This window comes from Opisthocomus hoazin, chromosome 6 (genome assembly GCF_030867145.1).
Source record: "Opisthocomus hoazin isolate bOpiHoa1 chromosome 6, bOpiHoa1.hap1, whole genome shotgun sequence".
In the NCBI taxonomy this organism is placed as follows: Eukaryota; Metazoa; Chordata; class Aves; order Opisthocomiformes; family Opisthocomidae; genus Opisthocomus; species Opisthocomus hoazin.
The window spans coordinates 46,404,113-46,426,548 of NC_134419.1; the positions used below are offsets into that span (position 1 = coordinate 46,404,113).

The following is a 22,436-nucleotide window of genomic DNA, read 5'->3' on the forward strand; positions in this document are numbered from 1 at the left end:
TCTGAATGAAACACGAAGGAAAAACATTCAGACTGTCTCTCACTGAGAATAATTTCAGCTGCCTCCGCAGTCTGGCTGGGAAGGCAGCTAGTGCAAATGACGATGTTTTGATCTATCTGCTCCTTTATCAGTATGTTGCTAAATTATACAGATTTGTTCGTTTAATCTGAAGGATAATAGAAAAGCTCCATGTATTCCTGCATCTGTAGCACGAGTTTGCTTTATATCACTATGCAATCAAATCCTTGTGTTAACGGATTAAATGAAATTTTTTCTGGCACAAAATGGCTAAGGGTTAGCTGCTTGAATAGTGAGCATTTAGAATTCGATCTCTAGTTAATACAAAACTGTCTCTGTAAATGCAGTAAAATATTTTTCATATTTTCATTAAGCTTTTGGTTTTAGTCATAGATAAATGCATGCAAATAATTCATGTAAGTTTAGAAGAACCCTGTTACTATTTTAAAAAATAAAGTTTGAATTTCTACATATCTTTAGGTTTTTGCTCATAATTTATTACGAGAATTTTTAAGTTCAGTTACCCCAGCAGTCTCCACAGCTAACACCGACTAGTGTTCGGTTAGCACTGACAAAGGCAGATCTCTGCTTTTATATTAAAAATGGGTTTACTTTGCAAATATTGGCAACTTAAGAACATGTTATCAACAACTGAGGCTCAATCATAACAAACACTTGCAAGTAATATTAAAGTTTTTCACTCCTTCTCCCTTAATGAATATCTGGCTAGGGCTTGGTATCTTCTCCCCCTACCCACCTTTTGTTTACTTCTAAAAGCCCAGGAATAACAATTTCAGGTTGTATGTTTTTTAAGGTTCAGGGTATTGTGCGTAAACAAAGTAATATATAAACTATCCATGTGTAATTTTCAATTTTTGCAAGACCCTTTATAGTGAAGCTACAACAAAGTTGTAAAATACCAGGAGAGAAGCACTATATGATCCTGTAAGAACTGCAGGGAGCCCTACACTGAGTCTTTGTAAATATTTTGCCATTGACTTCACTGAACATAAAATTTAACTCTCTATACGCTGTTAAATGACCTTTTGTGTTACCTTCTTTATAGACTACAATGGTGATATAAAAATGTATTGTAAAAAGTGTTCAGGTTTTTTGAGGTTTTTTTGGTAACTGGAGTTGCGTTTTCAGAGGAAGTCCAGTTGCTGGTCATTGGCTTTCTCCTTTGTAGTGCTTTTAAAAACAGGGTCAGTGACTTAAAATAAGCATCTCACTTTTCTGGTGCCTGAGCAAGTCAGTGGTTCCCAGAGAAATGATCAGTTATAAATGGATAACAAAATAAAGGAAAAGCTAATTTGCACATTAATGCTAAATCTGTAAAGTGGGTCATACCCTATGGTAGTCAAAACAGGCAGTATTTTTAAGAAGACTTTCAATGTGTAAGCACTGGCATTAAACCAAATACAGTGTCTTAAATATTCCTCCTTCGTAATGCACACGGTGGTTGCCATACCTATGTTATAGAAGTAAATGTTACTACGTAGCTACAAAATTTGGATGCCCATCCGCTAGTGTCTTCAGAAAAGTTAAGCAGGGTCTGATCATCTCTTGTTCCCCTAGGTCATGTTTTTCACTCTCTCTCTAGCAGCTGAGGCTGTCTATCTGGAAAAAATGTTTACAATGAGGTGCATACAGTGTGGGTATCGTTTAAAGCTAGCATGGAAAACTTTTATTGTTTGAGATGTATCTAGTGAAATCTGTTTCTAAAGCCGGAATGCTACAGAGACAGATGTGATGGGTGGGAATGGTTGCTGCCGGTGCAGTCTATGCAGAAACAGCTGCCACGAATGCTGCTCTTTGCTAGGTTATTTTAGATCTTGCATTCTTTTTTTTTCCTGCATTTGTCGTTTGCAATTACAGGTTTATTAATATGAGAGCGCAGTACTGGCAACAGTGAATCTGGTAGCCTTGAAGGAGGAGATAGTATTTATAGTATCTGTATTATGCCTTGAAGATCATTCAATAAATTAGCTGTAATGAGCCATCCTGTGCTGGTATAAACGTGATGAAACAGATTAATGAGATAGGAGTACAAAGTCACTAACACTGCTTTAGACCAGTCTTTAGACCTTAACAAAATAAAGTAACATCTGAAAACTTCCAACTGAATTTTTTTCAGCATTCCCAAATGACTTCATTCTTTTAAACCAGCTCTGTGGTTCTAAATAAAAGGTCTCAAAGTCTTCCTTTGAAACAAGAAGTGAATTCTTGCTCATTTGATTAAACAGTGATATCTGAGGCTTGGCAACAGTATATCCATTTTTGGAGTATGGGAATCATACGTAAAGCTTTGCTGATAAAATGAGGCAAGAAAAATAGAATAAAAGTGCCTAGAAATTCTTTATTGCAATTTAGTTGGAAAGATTCCAGCAATAATCAATAGCCCCTGCTGCTTTTGCATGGAACACCTGGACACTTGGCAATTAAAAAGAAAAGAAGAAAAATAAGAAAGACAACTATAAGGGTTTATGGATTATTGGCATTTACGTACTGAATTCAAGGACATCTGAATGCATAACAGAAATTCCCTTTTGTTACTTATAGATGTTTGGGTCTGTTACCATGTTCAAAGATTAGAAATAAATAAATGGGCTGTACTAGTAATTTTGTGAATGCCTAGGTTTTATCAGTTACTAAAAAAAAAAAATATCAAACCTCACAATAGAATGGTGGATACTTACCAGGCTTCTGAAGCTACGAAGGACAATTCCACCATAGAAATGTCTGTTTGGTGCTTGGTTAGGAGTCCAAAATAACAAGGAGCGGGGGAGAGAAGCAAATCAGACAATAGAATTTATAATTTATTGGAAAAGGAATCAAGAAAACTATATAGTCTCTACAGTGTTTTCCATTGTTTTGTTCTTTCTGTAGTTCAGTTTAGAACAAGTTTTTAGACTTTGTTTTTTCAATATTTAATGAAGCTGTAACAGTCTTTGTTTCATCGTGAGTGCAACATGAAATAACAGCAGGATTGTAGCCTTTCAGAAAACTCCCGTATCCTATGTGTGAGTATATCCAGCAGAAAATACCAAACCGCTCTAGGGGTACCTGGGATATCAATTAGTAACACAGCTTTTGTATGTTAGCGAGTGACCTTTGTAGCTGAGACAGCTGATCGTTGCAGACCAGAGATCAGCAGTGCACAGATGTTTCCACCTGCGTCAGCCTTGTTAGACATGTACAAACGTTTCCAAGACAGAGAAGGCTGTAATGTTAAATGGACTTTTAATGAGACTGTATTCATTTTTAAAAAACATAAGCTACAAATTATTGTGTACTTTTCAATGTAAGGAGTGCTTTCCGAGGCTGTCATAAGAACCTGTCAGCATTGTCGTTAATTACAACTGTTGTGCTTAATTTGAAAGACCAGAGACAACTCAAAACAATGTAAGGAGAGCTTGAAATCATGTCGAAACAGAGAAAAGGAACTGTCACAGCTTAAGCCTGTTTATAAATAACACACGCAGGTCTTTGAGGGGAGTGTTTTAACTCCAGCCTGGCATTGCTCTGCATGGGCAGAGTACCCCATCACTCCTCTGGAAGTGTCGAAAGCTTCAGTTTGGGAGGCTGGCTTGCTGCTAAGGCTGGCAATAGTTTGTGAGCAGTTTATATCAGCAGAGAAGTCCAATTCCGTGTGTAATTTCCATTAGTTCTGAAATGAAGCTGTGCTGGAGTTGTATCACCAGTGGCACTTTTGCCAGTATAAAATGTCCTGTGCTGTCTTTGCTCTGCTCTGACACTGCTGAACTGGCAAAAGTTTCTATTGTGGGCTTGATTTAATCTTGAGTAATACTGAACAGAGAAGTTATTAAAATAAAACGGAAAGAAACCTCTGAATAATATCATGTAAAGAAGAATATAATGTAAAACTTTAAAATGCTGACCTTGACAAGGTATTTTCGAGCTAATTATGGTAGGAGTGTCCTGCACTTCAAACACTGTGCTCTGAGAATTCAGTATGTTGCTACCTCAAAGACTTGCTTTGTGATACCGCGCGTCTCCTGAGTTTTGCTCTTGTCCTTTGGGGAAATCTCAGACTGCTTTGGTCTGTGTAGTGCGACTACCTTCGTAAAGGTATGTGCACAGATTGTTTCTTCAGAGTAGGCTGACAAATGTAAGTGTTCTGTTCTCGAAAGCCCTATCAAGTTGAGTTGCTGCTCATCAAACAGTTTTAGTTACCTTTAGTAGTTGTTGCAAGTGCTTTCAAATAATATTATCTTCAGTTTTCCTTATTTAAAAGGGATGGAGATAGATCTAGTCATTTAAGTGTAAAATTGACCTTAAAAGGTAACTGGGCTATTTTTTTTTCCACCTGGAGATATTTTTGTTATATAAAACCTGATCATTCCTGAAATGTCAACAGTGATGTGCTAGTCACTGCTTGCATTTACAAACTTCTTGTATTGTTTCCAAAATTCAATTTGATACATTTCACTTCAGGGTTTGCTTGCAGTCATTAAAAACATAGTAGTTTTTGTGTAGCTTGCACACTTTTTGTAATTGCTGTTGTGGGGAGAAGTGGCAGGACCAGTCGTTCTGAATCTGCGAAAGCATTGGAAAGGAGACTGTTGGAGTTGGATTTTTTTCTCTCCACTAAAAACTTTGAAATAAAACTTTTTCTCTCTGGGAAAAAAAAAAAAAAAAGAGTGTTATATACAAAGATTAGGGTGTGGATTTTCTTATTCTTTTCAAATGTATTTTGTTAATTGTTCTTCGCTTAATCTGGATGACAAGGAGAACTTGTAGCGCTAGCGTATTTAGAATACACTAGGAATGAGAAAAGTTACTCTGAAAGATTTTTGAATTATCTGAATTTTCTTGCAAAACTGTATTTACAGGTATCTTGTATTTCAGTGTTTTGGTTTTCAACTTTGGTATTAGCTTGGCTGATATTTTTTTTGTACTGAATTACAAGCGAAAAGCAAGTTAGTGTGTTTACATAATTTTAAGTTTACAAAGTTCCATGTGCATTGAGCACAGCTTCATTCCTCTGACAGCAGGCAACAGGATACTTTGTGATAGTCTGGTATGTAATGAAATGTTCTCTGATCATTTTGTTATATGTTAGTACATTAGATTCTGTTCCTTCTCCCCACAAACTGAGTAGAAATTTAAACTTTGAGAATTAAGATTGTATATGAAGATTGAGCCATGGCTCTGTGGATATCATTGTCTACTTTGAAAATCACACTTCATTAGAAAAATCCTTGTCTTGCTGAAGAAAATTAAAATACCTGTCAGTCAGACATCTTCCACTGAAAATTTTGCTTTGCTGTTGATTAATCCAACTGAATAGGAAAGGGTGAAGAGATATATTAGAACACAAGAATGATAGCTCACTCGGATGTACTGTCAGCCTATTCCAAATCTCATTATTTACGTACATATTCCAAAGTTACAGCCAGCAGCCCAAACTGTAATAAATTTTTTGGACTGTGTTGCGGGGGTGTTCGATCGGACCTAGAGAAACCTACAGATGATGTGCCTGAAATGAAACAGTTGATGGTGCATTGCTTGTGTTTGAGTTCTGGGCCAGTTTTTGTGACTGCTGAATCAAATTAACATTGTCCTTCAGTTTTTGGCTTTTTTTTTTTCTCTTGTTGTTGTGGGATTTATGAGTTTTTCTAAGGTTGTTACTGTATTAACTACTCTTGCTCATTTTTCATGAAAAAAGTTGTATATTGTATTTAAAACCTTATTTCAGTGTATAAATATGAAAATACTGATTTGGTTAAAGAATACATAATAGGTGTGTTTACATTTTAGAAGGGATACTTTGGAAATTGGAAGTGGTTGAAATTATACTCAACCTTGCTAAAGTCTAGTCTGTTTTTCTGCTAATATTTCCAAATACAAGATTCATTTTGTGAATCTTTTGAAGAAGCTTGATTGCAAATAATATTGCAATCATACTGAAGTTTGCTTACCCTGTGTTTTTACTTTCTGTTTATTAGCCTGTCTGGATCAGTTGATGATACTGAGACCAATCTGGTCAAATTTATTGAAGATTTACTTAAAGAACATTCCATATTTAGCGTTACAGCATTTCTTTTTTGTTTTCTCCATAGATACTACAACGTATTCCACTGAACGATCTGAGCACTTTAAGCCATGCAAAGACAAGGATCTTGCATACTGTCTCAATGAAGGGGAATGCTTTGTGATTGAAACCTTAACAGGATCGCATAAACACTGCCGGTAAGTCATTTGCAACGAAGTTGCAAAAAAAGTCTTCTGTCCAAGGGAGACAGCATTAGAAAAAATAAACACTCAGACTTAACATGTTATGAAGCAGTGGAATTTGCTGCCAGTTTCATTGCATCCCTCACAGTTGGTGGTTTTTGAACTAGTCTGTAATATTTGTAAACCCAAATGTGGAAATACAAAAAGCAACATTTTGATTACTTTCATAGATAACAAAAACATTCCATATCCTTATTTCTAATCTTATAAACAAGTAGGGATTAATATTTGGGTTTGGTTTTTACATATAAAAATTGTATGTTCCTCTACATACCAGAAGCATTCCTTTATTTTGAGTACTTAAAGTGGAGCTTTGACTACAGCTGTATGCAGTGTTCGTTGAGAGAGAGGAAGAGTTCTTTGGTTAGTAGTTTTAAGAATTAGGGTTTCTTAATTACTGAAAGATAAAATGGACTGTAACAGCCATCTGAACCTGCTATATAGCTGTTGCACAATGTTATGCTCCTGAACTTCTGTTAATGTCTGTGACCATCTTGAATGTATTTTAAAGAGTATCAGAAAAGAAAACCAGATCACCGAATATAATTATGCTGGATGTAGTAGCGATATGTAGAGCGTAGTAGAGCGATATGCAGCAGGAATACTGTAACATCTTCCTAAAGATGAGAATGAAAAAAATCCTGAACTATTCAAACAACCTTTTAAACAGAGGTGGTCCAAAACGAAAACTTGTCATATTTTAATCTACTCCTAAGATACTGTTTTTGGCATACAGAAGGTGTATCCAAGACATGCTTATATGCCCAAACTCTAAACTGATCATCTGAATGTATAGATATCTCTAATATAAACAATAAAAAGCCCCTGAGATATTCAGAAGCTTTCCTGGACAGTCTGGGACTTCAGCTGCTAAATCCCACTGAAAGTAGAAAAAAGTCACAAAATCATATGCGCCTCGTTTGAAAGCGGAAATTTATGGATTTAAAGATTGATGAGAGTCTGCTTATATCAGAAGAATATTCTTAAGATTTTTGTTTTTAATACCATGCTGGTAATTTTTTCCCATTCAGTTGTGTATGCTTCAGTGACCATTCATTTCCCCTCTTTATTTTATGTTTTCTTATGGCATGCTTCTTAAATTCAACATTAGAAATGGAAATAGTGGAAAAATTATGACTTTTGCAAGTTCTATCGTAAAACTTCCCATTTACTGTTTTCTCAAAGCAGGTGTGGGATTTTCAGTCTTTCTTAGAAGTATCATGGTCTGTTAACAAGGGAATCACTCAAATATTTAAGACTGGTAAATTCATTAGTTTATTTCTTTGAACAGGCTGTTCTAGTAAACTGTATGGATTAAACTTTTAAATATCTACAGGAGCGTATCACATAACAGAGCTGTCTTTTTTTGTTTGTTTCATTTTCAGTATCTTTCCTGTTGTCTGCCTTTGCCAAACTCCTGTTTATTTGCTGTGATTCTAATGCTGCAGTCTGACTAACAGCTAGAAGCTTGAACATCCAAGCTTTTCCCCTTAACTAAACGAGCCAGAGTGTTGAGTTTTCATTCTTTCCAGAAGAGTGAAATTTTTTTCATCACCTTCTCTTGTGTAATTCTTCCACAGGGAAATACGGGTGTCAGTTGTGAATCTGTTAGCTCCCGTGTGTAACAGATTTGCATTGCTTGTACGAGTTTCAGGTATTGACACGTTCTCTGGGAATTAAACACCTGCTTATTTCAATGAGTACTTTGAAGTGTGCAACACATAAAGACATGTATAAGGCAATAAAAATTGATATAGCAAGAGAAGACACATTTTACAACTTTCAAGGTGATTAAACTAGTTATAATGCTTTCACGACAAGCAGCAGTTTATTCAGAATCATTTTATGATACTGATATGTATGTCATTAATGAAGAGAAACCTTTTAATTTGACCTTCAAATGCTGTGTCTCTACCTTGGTAACAGACTATATGCCTTTTAGTCAGGGCCAGTGCTGTAGTGAGTGGGTTGCAGGTATTTTTCTATCCTTAGCCTAAAACCATGCTCTGAAATAGCAGCTAGAATGTACACATACAGAAAAATACAATATTGATGTACTGTATTTGCCCTCTAACTAGAAAAAAAGTAATTTTCCCTGAGAATGAAAGGGTTATGGGATTCCCATTACAATTAAAAGAGTCGAATACGGAATTATGAAGACTTAGAGAGAGAAATGATATTTTGTTCTTAGAATCAGGCTGCATTGTGTATTCTCATTGGGAGTTTGATTTTGCATCTGTTATGGGAACAGAGCACCAATTTACTGAAATGGGAATTTGCTGTGTGGAACAGCTGCAGATAGAAGACCTTGATGTAGCAAAAAATTTCTGTCTCACTTTTCAGGTTTAAAGGGTGTTAGCAGATGATATGCTTAGGCAGTTGCACAGTTGTTCTTGTGTGTATAAGTTTAAGGACAAATATGCTACTGATTGTTAAAGCCAAAAAAAAAAAAAAAAAGATTTGATAGCAACTAATAAATATTTGCGTTACATCCTGGACCTCTTCTGTGTCCTCATTACCCATACTGTCTGTGCAAACAGTCTCGACTGGCAGTTCAAGCACATTCCACTTGTTGGACAATAGGAGATGACACATGTCAAACTCCAGCAGTCAGTGATGACATTGGCAGCTGGATGTTGTAGAGCCCTGACTCTGTAACTTTTTTCTGGTTTGTGAGATACATGCCTTCTCTAGTTTGAACTTGTAATTGTGGGGAGTGGGACTAGCATGCACCCTTCTTGGTAAAGGGCAAGAGGGAGGCCATGTTGCAGAAGACCGCTGGGAATACAGTAGACGAGGAGGTCTGAAGCAGTCCTGCTCAAGCATCTTACATTCTTAGCCTCCTACAGATGAGGTGTCCTGAAGTCATGGTATTTTTTTTAGCTTCGTTGACAACTGGAGGAGAAAAATATAGGAATGGTTATAGTTTCAAATTCTGTAATTCCATTTTTGTTTGAACTTCTATGTTTTACTCACTGTCTCCTGGTGAAAATTTGCTTGGAGATGTAAACTGGCACAGTTCTTCCATGTGGTTAGGTAACAAACAAGATATACTGGATGTTGTTTGTGCTATTTTAAAGGTGTGACTTCAGTATTTATTTTTGTGAATGGTTTAACATTAGCTTGTTCTAAGGCTAGCATAGGTCAACGGTAGGGAAACTTCATATTTAGCTTCTCCATATGCTGAATTTTTTTTCCTGTTGCCTTCTTGAGAATGTAAGTGAATAGTGAGGGTGCTTTTAGTTGTTATTTACACAAAACAAATCAAGTGCACAGTCACCACTGATACAGTGGCCTTTAACTGGGTATTACATAATGCAGGCTTTAAAAAAAGAAGTTTAGGTTTTATTTGTCTGTACAATTTTATCTCAAACACCCGGAGAGGCAGTGGAGGCCCCATCCCTGGAAACATTCAAGGCCAGGCTGGAGGGGGCTCTGAGCAGCCTGATCCAGTTGAAGATGTCCCTGCTCTCTGCAGGGGGGGTGTGGACTAGATGGCCTCTAAAGGTCTCTTCCAACCCAAAGCATTCTATGGTTCTATGACCCTATCTCAAGTCACTCTTTTGAGGTTGGGGTTTTTTTGGCGTGTATCCTTCTACTTTCTATTTTTTTCTTTTTAGTCCCTTCATTTTCTTCTGGTTACCCATTTAAGACTAGAACACACTGGATGAATGAGTGGCTAAATTTTTGAGGGGAGAAGAGGATTGCACTATAAATTTTCTCTTCTGAAAGAAGCCATTAAGACTATTGTGTATGCACTGGGAATCTTGGCGTTGGCAATGAACTCTGATGTATGCTTTATAGATTTGAGTATGTTGGAGGAGCTATTCCTTTTGTCCTTTGTTCCTGTCCTTCATCTGTCCTTCATGAAGCAAGCATTATAAAACCTGAAAAAAGTTTTCTAACAACAGAAAGTAAAAGAGTAGACTCTCAAATGCACAGTAAACAAAATGCCATTCCCAGTTAACCAAATTACAGCAGGTTATACATATGCATCCACAGAGCACTACCGTGGTTACTATCCCAGAGTTTCCACATTTCATAGGACGACCTACCTTTGATGCATCTGCCTTGTTCTGATGAATTTTGAGCTTGGTGATCTTGCTCATTTTTATGCATAAAAATTTTCATTTTTACACTTAGTTGATTAAGAAAATGGTACCAGAGTTGCTCAGTTTTGTTTAAAATCTGCTGTGAGACCAGGAGGATTGAATTCCCTTATAATGAAAGTCCATTTTGGAGAAATGTTGTCAGGTTTTATTGTGAGTCTTTTGCATAATAGAAATTGTAATCCAGGCATAGCCTTTGCTGTCAGTAAAAGCAGGAAAAAGGGATCAAACAGATTGGACTTTAGAACAGCTCTGGGCACGGCATATGATAAGTGCAGTTAACCATAAGATAAAAATCTAACCAGGTAAGAATATAATTTCCTAGTTTTAGTTACATGGCTTGTTATGTAGTGTTTTATAATACTAGCTGCTCCATTTTGTGTGTTCCCCCCATCTTGTATTACAGTGATGCTTTTCCAGAGCGCCTCCAACATACAAGTAAAGCAAACCCAGAAAATTATTCACTATTGAATAGCATTGAATAAGTAAAACATTTAATTGATGTCACAATATGACAAGGTTAGTTTCGTCAAAAATAATCCATTGCATTAAGCTGACAAGAATATAAAGGAGGAAGAAAGCTACACTTAAAATTTAGGATACTTTCCATGTCAAGGGCAATCAACAGACCTCCTGTTGTGAAAATTATTGGCTTATGAGCATAGCTGTAGCACATATCTAGATTATATTTGCATAGCTGCACATATCATTAGCTGGAAATGCTGCCATTTTTACTTTCATGTTTGCTTTAGAAAAGCTGAGGTGAACTTGAAATACCAGATTAGGTAGCTCCAAGGTGTTGTTAGGCAACTATGTTTTAATACAGATATCACATTGCGTTACTATTACATCACCTGCTTATTCAGCAGTGCTTTTACAACTCGCGGTTGCCTTCAGCGATGCGGTTCTTTCTGTTAGCTCAAATTAAACAGCCTGTGTGCCTAAAGCATTGTGACTGTGGTACTTTTCAAAACTTGGGCCTGTAAGAAGTCAGGAAGCAGAAATTGTGGCCAAGAAGTCTGTCACACGGACTGCGCATCCCAAGGGCAGAATCAGCCTGGCCATATTCGTATACTCATGACAGTGCTAATAAACAACAAAGAAGTGAAAGCCTTTATTTCTTTAAGTAATGTTAATAACAAATCTGCAATTTAACTACTTTGCCCTTTTTGTTGGAAAACCTTATGCTTTTCTTGTCTAGTTTTAGATGTTTCTTTTTCTTCATATAAAAAGCCCAAACAAAAAATACCCCCAAAAACCAAACCACTTCATTCTCTTTCAAAGGTCCTGCCCCATGAAATTACAGGAAGAGGTTACATGGCTTTGCTGTCGTATACCTGTTTTATCATTTAAAATCTTTTTAGATATGAACCGCAAAGAGATATGGTGTCTAAACCTCAAAAGGAAATGGTGTGTAGCCCAAGACATCTGTAAGATTTGTACTTGTTACCTACATATCATAACTTTTTTGGTATGACCTGATCTTACAGGATTTTTACTGTTTGGTCTGAAATTTTCTGTAATCAACGTGGAAGATTTGAGCTCACTTCACTGGAATCAGTTAATCAGAATCCAAACTAAATTATTTTGTCCAAATACTAAACTTCACCTGCATAAACCGAGTACTTTCTCAGTTATCCATACTCTTTTTCCTAATAGTCCTCTAAAATTAAAACCCTTCAAGTCTTATGGTATAAGAATTCAATAACATACTGTGTTTAAATTTAAAGATTGAGTCTTTTAACATCCTTCCCTAGTGAAACAGTCCAAGAACATGCTATGTGACATGCACATTAAACACGGCTGTATTCAGTAACACCTGATTCATGCTTTTGTAATTTTACATTCAGAAGATAGAGGCTCTCAAGAAAGCTTCTTGTCAGAGTACTTTATAATTGATTAATTTTCACAATCTCAGCACTCCATTTCACAGTGGTTTTTATTTACAGATTTTCCTCTAGATTACTGCAGTTAGCAGATACTTACCTTCTTCAATCTTCTGTAACTTTTGCAGTAGAAAATACTTTCAGCTTGAAAAATATATATATGTAAATTGAGAAGTCTTATGAAGTTCAATTACTTTCAGATATCTGCAAAACCGAGTGGTTTAATGCAGCAGGGTGACAGTCTGTATTTCAAACATCATGACAGATGTTTCCCTTGATGTGTTCACAAAAATTCACCCTTCAGCACATGCTTAAGTTTTTGAGTACTGCAGTAAATCGGTGTTTATTACTGTTGTTGCTGTTCACATAGTATCATTCCTTCAAGCAGCTCTATGCACCAGAGAAGTCCCTGGCAAAACTTCTATTATCCATTTATACCTCTAAAACATTGTTTGAAAACAAGTTTTTATTAGTCATCTTTTTTGGGGGAGGATAAATTAACATCATGGTAAAAAGAAATACAGAATAAAATAAAGCTTTGTATTTACTGATAGTTTTAAGTTTTTATTGAGATGCTATTTCAGGTTTTATTTCCTTTCTGCTGTGCATCTTAATACAGGTTTTCAAATTATATGCATTTGAAAAATTTTGATTACTAAATACTATAGTTTCCTGTTCTATTTCTAACTTTTGAAGTCAAGAAATTTGCACTCCTTCTTCAGACTAGGATGAAGATACACTTTTTCAGTGAGAGCAATAAGGTAAAAGCCACAATACTGTACACGTAAGATGCATGCCCAGCTATTTAAATTACACATTACCTCAATTCACCTGTGATTCATCTGAGTTAAGCAAATATCCATAAAAAGAAAATCAAATTCATAGTCCAGTTCATCTTGTATGAAACGTTTATTCAAATTAATGTTCTTGAAAGAGTTTGAGGAAGAAGAAGAAATAAGGAGAAATTGTGTAGCTATGCATCCAAAGTTAATATTGAAACTTAGGGGAAAGTATATATTTTAAACTTACGTCAGCATAGAGGACTGAAAAACTGTGGAATTCATTTCTCTTTCCTGGAATACTAAAAGACTAATGTAAATCCATTTTCAGGTAATGTAAAGTATGGGAAAACATAGTTACAGGCTTAGCATGTCCCCCTGCCTACTTTGTTTTTTTTTTTAAAGCTATACATTTTTAATTCACAGGTAAGAGCTGTCAAATCCAACAGTGTTAATTCTTTCATTTATGGCTGCACACAGTAATTTCCCAAACATAAGAGAAGTACCATTTCTTAGAACAATCACTAATGTGAGTGAAACAAAGCTTTAAGTAAACTATCATCTCTTTCTGAAGGACTGGAAGAGAAAGAGACCGAGTTCAGCTCCCTTTGCATTTGGCAAGATCCCTTCCATTGGTTGAAGTAAGAGCTGGGCTATAACCTTGAATTTCAGTAGAGAGAAGTGAAAAATGTAGTTTCTGACTCAGCAGCTGAGCTAGCTTTTTCTTGGGGCTGCTATTAATTCTTGGATTTCTTGATTTGGCACCTAAGTGGGAGATTAGGACGCAATGCTGTGCTAGCATTTATTCTCATGTCTCACTACCAAGAACACTTAAAGCTGGTGGAACTTTTAATTTTTATCATCACCTTTTCTTGTGCCAACTCATATTTCTGAAGCTTTGGCTTCTCATTATAGGTTATATTGATTGTGTAGCACATCTCCACTGGTAGAGATGATTCAAATCCATTCCGTATCAATTACAAACTTCCATGAAGAAAGTTGATCTGTTAATGGAAGAAACTGCTCTAAACTGTCTCCTGTTTCCTTATTCTAAAGGAAAATAGAGTTATGTGACCTACAGAAAGCTATTACTCAGTATATGCTGTCTGAAACGAAGTACAAGCTGAAGAGGTATATTCTGAAAATTAGAAAAATACAAAATGGTGAAGTCCTTCCCCTGCAAAGGAATATTCCATCAATTTGCAAGAACTGGGGATTCCCCCTTGCTTTCCAGAACCTGCCAGAGAAAAAAAGATTGTATAGCTTTTATAGCACACACAATATATTTGCAGAAAAGAAAACCTTAAAAAGTATGGGTGCAAATATTAATGGCATATCTCCTTCTCTGGAGACATTCAAAACCCGCCTGGACGAGGTCCTGTGCAACCTGCTCTAGGTGACCCTGCTTCGGCAGAGAGGTTGGACTAGATGGTCCACAGAGGTGCCTCCCAATCCCTACCATTCTGTGATTCTGTGGCATATATTGCATCTGTCTTGAAGGTAACGTATGCAAATATTCTGCCATCAAACTCTGCTTTTAAATTAACTTGGAAATGAGTTAGGGGTTTTGTTGTTGTTGTTCTTACCTCCCTTAGGCAAGAAGGAATTTGTGAAGTGCATAATCCAGACATCTGAAATCTCTTATTTAAATTCTCATCTTCCCCAGTGTCTTAAGTACACTGAAAGCAATAGCATTTCCAATCTAATCCTATCTGCAGACATTCTCCCTGAAGATCTGCTGGAAAAAGTCTTGCTAGAAGAAATAAACTCTGGACAATTGAGTCATTTAAATAGGAACAAGTGCCAAGTATATCAAAATGCAAACTACCAAAACTTTAATCCACCAATACTCTAGATTAATCTAAATGAGAAGAGCAAATGAAAACACGTTTCCTCTATCCCTCACCCGGCGAAGAAAGCCCTACCCACCGTCACAGATAGGAAGAGGGGAAGTGAGGCAAAAACATGTGGATTCTGTAGTGTTATGTAAACTCAGGTATGTAAGATTAGACAGGCAAGTACTCTGCCATATATGAGTTATATTAAACAGACAAATATTCGGGTTCTTATCCTGTGCGCGTTACTGTAGTGTTTAGGAGTGAAGGGACTGTTTGAATTTGAAAAAAGTTTCTCGAAGTTAGTCCAGTACAGTCAGGGAAGAACTCTTTAAGCAACCTGCCAACTAAGTAGTAAGAAGCAGATTTATATAAAGTATATTCAGAGATATCTCCAGAAGGTGGTAATGGAAGAGTTTTTGGTCTGTGTTTGTGCCTTTTCAGCCACTTTGTTAGATAGCAAACTGCGTTTTTTACAATAATTATGCTGTTGAAGAAAGCTAGTGTCAGAAGCCTAGAGTAATAACTTGACTCCTACTCGAATCAGCATACAAACTGGTGCTCAGACTCCAGGCTGCTTAAGATAGTTACGATGTGCCCATCGTATCTTGTTGATCGGAGTATTGAAATATAAAGGATGTATGACAAAGGAACGCAAAAGTCAGAGGTTATCTCTGGAATTACTTCTGAAGGACAAGCTTCTGCTACAAATGACTAAGGCTATATAAAATTAAGTTTAAAAACAGCTAAAATTATTGTTTGCCTATTTTGAAGTCGGGATTATTATGGTAGACGTCATGGTAGATTATTTTCAGTAAACAGTTGGGGAAAGCATTTTTGCCTGACATCAAGCTTGTTGAAAGAACAGAGAGGGATGCATTACTGCCTTTAAACATGGTTTCTTTTAACTCTTCTAAAGTTGCAACTCATGGAAGCAGTGCAGATGTTTCAAACTTAAAAAGCTACTATCTATGAATTTCTTCAAAATTTGTAAGAAGAAGGAATTTTGATCAACAGTATTGGAGACTTTTCAGATGCCCTTTCTTGCTGTTTGCAGCTCTTTTCCTATGTGGCACCTCAGGTTTATGATGTCATTTAGATGCACAGCCATGATGGGAATAAGAGAGATCAGAAGGGATTATAGTTTCGGAGGGTTTATACAGGGGTGCTATTCCAGTAAATAAGGAAGAAGCTTCATTGTGTTTTTCCTTGAATCTTGATATTATGCAAGCAAGTTCAATCCACATTAGCCAATTTAGAGACAAAAAAGCATTAAGATCATCTTCATTCAGAGTCTTTTCAATTGCTTGTCTTTCAGATACAGTGTCTGGTACAGTCTAGGGCAGAAAGTTGTTAAAATCATATCTATATATTTATATATTTTGATATATTTAGGGTTTTTTTATTTCCAATGCCTTACTAGGCACTCAGTGTATGAAATTAATTATTTAAAGGATTTTATGTCTTGGGAAAACAGAGAAACATACCATAAAATACAGAATATTGCAGAAAACAAGTTTCTGATCCATGCTATTTAGTGTAATGTTATGGCTGTTGGACAAGGAGTATTTATTTCAGGCTGTGGTATGACTGTATATATGATTTTATAGTTTATACCCCACCAAGTAATTATCAGAATAATGTGGAAATAGGGTTATTAACTGAACCTAAATCCTGGTCACTTCTAAAAGTTAAACATTCATAACTGGTCTTACATGTACCTAATTATGTCCTAGACTGATTTCAGTAGGAATACTAGAGTTGAATGAAGTCTGAAATTTCCATTTTATGTTATATTAGGATATATTTCTGATAATTAGTTTAAAAAAGTGGTAAATGTTACAACTGCCTACACTTTTCTTTCCCTGCACTCCTCTGTTCTGCTCTGTCATGGCAATCTCCATTACAAGTGACTTCTGCATATTTGGTAACGTGTAGCCATCCATTCTTCCCTCTTCTCTTTGTGTTCTTAATTTTATGCATAAAGAAGCAACTTGAAGAACAGTAGCTAGGATAATTAAAGTTATCACGTGTCATCTCTTGCTGCCTTATGGCCTGAAAATAAGAAATTTTATATTAAAGTTGTCCAACATGAAGGCAAAGGAAAAAATTATTAGTTGTAAATTTAGGAGGGTGGGGACTTGGAGTGAACTTATCACAGAAATGTTTTACTTTGAATTACAGAAAATAGAAGCAAGCTCTAGAGGTTTGGTATGTTTTTAGCTTTGCTATACGTTTTGTTCGTGGTTTTGTAGGATGGAATCAGTTAAATGATTTTAAAACATCTAGCCTTTTTCTGTTTCTCTGCAGGTTCCTCCCCTCATGCTTTTTTTCATTTTTCCCTTCAAATTAAAATTGGACCTGTGGGAATTTCAAAGGCAGAAGCTTGTAATGTTGTCCTCTTTCAACAAAAAGAGAACAACCGCAAGGCTTTTGGTTTCTTTGAGGACCACATTCCTGCACAGAGGAATAGAGAGAAAAGAGGAAAAGAAACAAGAGCAGAGCTATACTGTTAGCTTATGGTATAAAAGAAATTTCTGATTTGCCAAGATTTGTAGGTCTTGTATGTAGGTCATTTGAGAAGAAGTTAGAAATTATTGAGTAATAAAAACATGGCCAGAAATGATCAACATTTTTACTGTCTTTAAGGTTCTGGGTAGGATGTGACCCTTTGCCAGTGTCTCTGGCTGTTTCAGAGTCCAAATGTGAACTCCTATTTTTATTATGCATTTATTGAAAATCATGAGTATTGGTGCTGCAGCATATTATGAATGTCCGTGTGCATTGAGCCAGAGGAGGGATTTTGAAGACCAGCACTATGAGAACATGCCTTGACATTAAACATTATAATAGACATTTCTTTTAAGTATCTCTGATGAATACTGAATCTGCGATTTTAGTAAGGGGAACATTGTATTATTAGAATCACTTTGGTGTTTAAAATTAGTTGATGACAAACGTAAAAAAGCAATGCAATGCAGTATGTAGCTGACGAATAAAGCCAACAAAAAATGGTCTTTACAATGTACATTTGTTATGTCTTTCTTACTCTTATTTTCAGCTATCACCATTAATAGGAATTTTCTTCACTTTAGAGTTCTGTCATCTTCGGTAGATGTGTAATGGAATCATAGAAAACTGGGCTCAGAAAGGATCTGGGAATGTTATTTGTGGTCACACAAAGGCAGTGAAGTTCTGACAGAGCTTTGACCTGCTCTGAAAGACCTCTCAGATTGGAGATTTTATAGTGTTGCCGGGTGTTGCCGGGTAATACTGTTAGGTGATCTTTTGTCTTTCCATTGTAAAGACCTTTCTGAGGTCCAGCTTAGTGCTTTTCTAGCAGAAATTTAAGCCTACTACTACTTGTTCTGTCCAGGATGAAAACATTCCCACTTTCTTTATAACTTTTTTTTACAACATATTTAAATTTATTGTTTCTTCCACACAATACGCCTTTCTGGAGGCTAACTTTTCCAGTCTTACCTCAAAAATGGTGCTTTTCAGATTTTGAATTATGGGGCTACAAAGTCTGACTAAGTTTAACACAGGAGAATGGTTTTACGAAGGAGTTTATATCATTTTGAGGACAGCAGATGAGGACTGATTCAGTCTTGTTAGTTGTCCTTGGCTGCATCCATGCAAATTGCCCATTTAGCTGTTACACTTGCTTGCTGATTTCAGATGTGCTAACTTTGAAACCATACCACAAAGATTACTTTGAACTAACACTGTATATGCAGCGTAGGATCAGCTGATGCTTTCAGAGTCACTGAGATGCCAGTCTGCATAGAAATGCTTATTAATAGGGAAAAAAAATTTGCATTCTCTAAAATATTTCAAATTGGAATGCTAAAAATAATAAAGATGGGGTAAAGAATGACTGCAAGCAATAAAATTCTTCAGAATATTTTCTTCACAAGCTCTTGGGAATCAGTTTTATTTTCTGAAATGAAATAGTCTTCAGTGAAAATTTGAGCTTATTTAATCAAATTCGGCTTCTGTATATTGAACAGACTTTTTTGTTTGGTTCCCCCACCCCAGTTCTTCTTTTTGAACCAGAGCCAATTTTTTTTTGTAAAAGGAAGACCAACAGCATTGTGACTGTTTCTTAAAACAAAACTTTGATGACTGTAATACTGGTGACTATATTTTTATAACAGAACTCTGAAACATGGAACTCTCAAATCCCATTTTTGCGTGATAGGCAAGACAAGTTCTTCTGCACATCATAAGCTGGTAAAACATTTCATCTGTGTAAAAAACCTATTGTGTCATGAGAGAAAGAGGACAAAAGGCAGAATCAAAATACCACCGTTTTCTAACTTCTCCCCAAACTCTTAAGGCACAGAGATAAGTAATTATGACTCCTACGTATCGTGTAGGGGTTTTTTGTTCCCTCCAAAGTGATATTAACCACAGGAGATGATGACCTGCTGTGATCTTAGTGCTACATGTGTTGCTCATCTGTTGTTTTCCAAGGTGATTGTCTCTGGAGTAAATGTGTAACTTCCTGTTATATTTTAAATCTCCTTTAACACTGAATCAATTCCCATTGGAAGCAAACATGAGGATCCCCATGTATCCTCTAACATCCTATTTTCTGTTGCATAGCTTGGCACACTGCGTGCAATCTGTGAATATGCTGTGCTAGATCATGTACCAAACCCTGTAACTAAGCAAATTAGAACAAAAAAATACAGAGATCTGTGTATACACTATGGGTGTTTGACACTTGTCAGAAAATCCTTATGGTGTATGGTCATTACTGTATCTGCTGAAAAGTACTGTAAGAAACAGCAGAGTTTTAGTTGGATGTCTTTAAGCAGAGCTTTAATTCTGAATAGAGCCATAATAATTTATTTACCATGTAAATTTTAAATCTCTAAAGAGTATCACAACCAAATTAATTGGCCTTCTTTTTTTGTCATCAGTGATTGTTGAATACAAAATCTAGCTTGAAAGTACTGCTTTTAAATTCTGTATTCTGAACATATCACTAAATGTTTACTTACTATTTTACTCTTGTTGGAAGGTATAAAGGAAGCACTGGATAGTAAATATAAACTGATTATTAAACCACCATGTTCTTCTAGAAAGATGACTGAACATGAAAAAACATTTGGACTTATAAGGTATGGTGTTTACCACTGTCTTAGCTTTGAAATAAATGCAAATAGAAAATTCAGTATGTCTGCACAGATTATTGCATTTTTAATTATTGTCTTCTGATGATGATAGATCTGAAAGAAAATTTATCCTGACCTTATCAGGTTGCTGATGTATGTTGCTTTCTGCATGCCTGTGAGTCTGTATTTCTTAATATCCTTTATTCTCCTGGCAAGGACCTGCAAATGCTGCAGTTCCCTCCCTGAAAGTGCAGAGTCTGCATGGGTTAGGAGGGCTGGAGCTGATGTGTGGATTTTCTGCAGTATTCAGCTGATTTCAGTAGTCCCGATCAAGGCCTTCTGACTCCATGCTGGTACAGCAATAATACAGTAATAGGAGCAAAATTAAAATTGCCTAGTAAATCATAAACTTTGAGTACATAGTAAGTCACTGGATTTCCTTTTACAACAAGCTGAAATTGCATGATTTTAATTAGCCTTTACACCTTGAATTGAAATGGCAACATTGTGATTAATTGCAAGGAAATAAAAAATATAAAAATTTTGTAAAATGCTTTTGCCATTTATTGTAAATATTTTTGTAAAAAGATACAAAAATACAAGTTAAAACAATTTCTCAAAATCAATACCCGAAAACTCAAGGTCTGCAGTCACAATGTCTAGCTTTCATGGTAACAATCTTTTGCTCTTGGAGTAAAAGATAGTGAGACAATGCAGGTGAGACAATATTAAAATTTCCTTATCAAAATGTCCGTAAATGTAGATAATTTAAACCTATCGCCATATTCAAGGGATAAGTTTGAATTTCATATTGTATTGGATATTGTAGTCAAGTCTGTAGTTTCTGTTCTTTGGTTGAATACAAACAATTTGAAGTCTGAGCTGCAATGCGAAAAAAGTATATTGCTGTTAAAGAAATGATATCAAGAAATATTTGGTGTAAGGTATAGTTGTGTGCTTGGAACAAAGAAAAAGAACGTTCTGCAAGATAAATTATAAGACATACTGGGTGTTTTTTGCAAGTTGGGTGGGATTATGTTTTATTTTTAAGGAAGAATGATCTGTATTGAAAGCCTTCATATTTTGATGAAAGCTAAGTTTGTATGCATGTGACAGAATTTATTGTCATTGTGATTGATTCTTAAAACTGTCTGAAAACCCTTTTTCTAACTTTGAGTTTAAATTCCAAGCTTGCCTCTTTATCTCTTCATGAGGCAACTGAATTCTCTGTGCAGTATCTTTTTTTAGATTATATACTTGCTAGTTCTTTCACAGGAAGCATCATGCTCGGAGTTCAGTACTTCGATGGCTGAGTAAATCTCAATAGTATCATGGAAACCAAATATTTTCAAACTGAGCAGATAAATACCTTATAACTAAAGTACTAGCTTACTGGAAAGGCTGAAGAGATGGTAGCTTCTTTCTGTCAGGTACTGCACATTTCTTAGAAAAAAGTAGCACTCATTCTCTTTAGTGAATGTGTAAGGTCTTTGCAACAGGCGTTTTGTCTGTCCCTTTCCAATCCTATGATGCTTCATCCAAACTTCATGGGGAAGTTTTTTTTTCCTTTTTTTCAGTACGATGCTTTTAAAAAATAAAATAATACTTGTCTATTGGTTTGTTTCTATAAAAAGTTTATTGAGGAGAGGGGATAAATAAATATTTAGAAATGGAGTGAAGCCTCAGTTCAGTCTTACTGGCCCCGAGAAGATCACTGCAGACAGGCCACTTTCCTTTGGCCTCATTTCATACAGAAATGTGTGAGGTTTTTCCTTCAGTCCTTTCTTTTTGTTATTTTGATTTTGAAAAGTAAAAGCTAGAATAATACATACAAGATTTAAAGCGGAGGTTAGGGGGCTGGAGCTGATGGGGTCACTCTGGCAGACTCTGATGCTGCAGAAGGAAACTTTGCACAGAGGCTGTGCTTGAGTCACGCTGCCCCTTCTACCCTTCTTCTTGTGTCCCTTTCTTCTCATTCTTCTTGTACCATTAAGTCCCATCTGATACCATTCAGATAATAGTGAGGTGCTGGCTTTCTGGGTCTACTACCATTTTAGAAGTCTGGAGGTGTAAAGTGCACAGTGTAAAGCACGTGTACGATGGCTGTCCTGAATGGAGCATTGCTAGTGGACTGCCTTCTGGAGGGATTTTCAAATTTCTGCTTAGATTTCTCACTGTGACTGAGGTTCCCGACAGAGCTCATGAGGATGACCAGATCATAAAAATGAGGTTTTCTGTAATCTTCTTAGGGAAATACAAACCAAGGCCTGAAACAGATTTCTACCCCACGCCCCACCCTGCAACCCCCTCCAGTGGGAAAAGTTCATTTCGAACTTGATCTTGCCAAATTAATAAGAAAAGGTGGGTGACAGCACCAGTAAAGATTGTGGTTGCTGGTTGAAGGGCAAGGTTAGGGCAGCAG

General features: G+C 36.2%; 1 protein-coding gene across 3 annotated transcripts in view; it reads left to right on the forward strand.

The window, feature by feature from the left end:
• NRG3 (neuregulin 3) overlaps positions 1-22,436 on the forward strand; it is a 435,046-nt gene that overhangs the window by 173,986 nt on the left and 238,624 nt on the right. For all 3 annotated transcript variants that reach the window (XM_075422987.1, XM_075422986.1, XM_075422988.1), the window contains exon 2: positions 6,105-6,234. In XM_075422987.1, the coding sequence (XP_075279102.1) occupies positions 6,105-6,234 (130 nt within the window). The remainder of the gene's footprint in view (positions 1-6,104; positions 6,235-22,436) is intronic.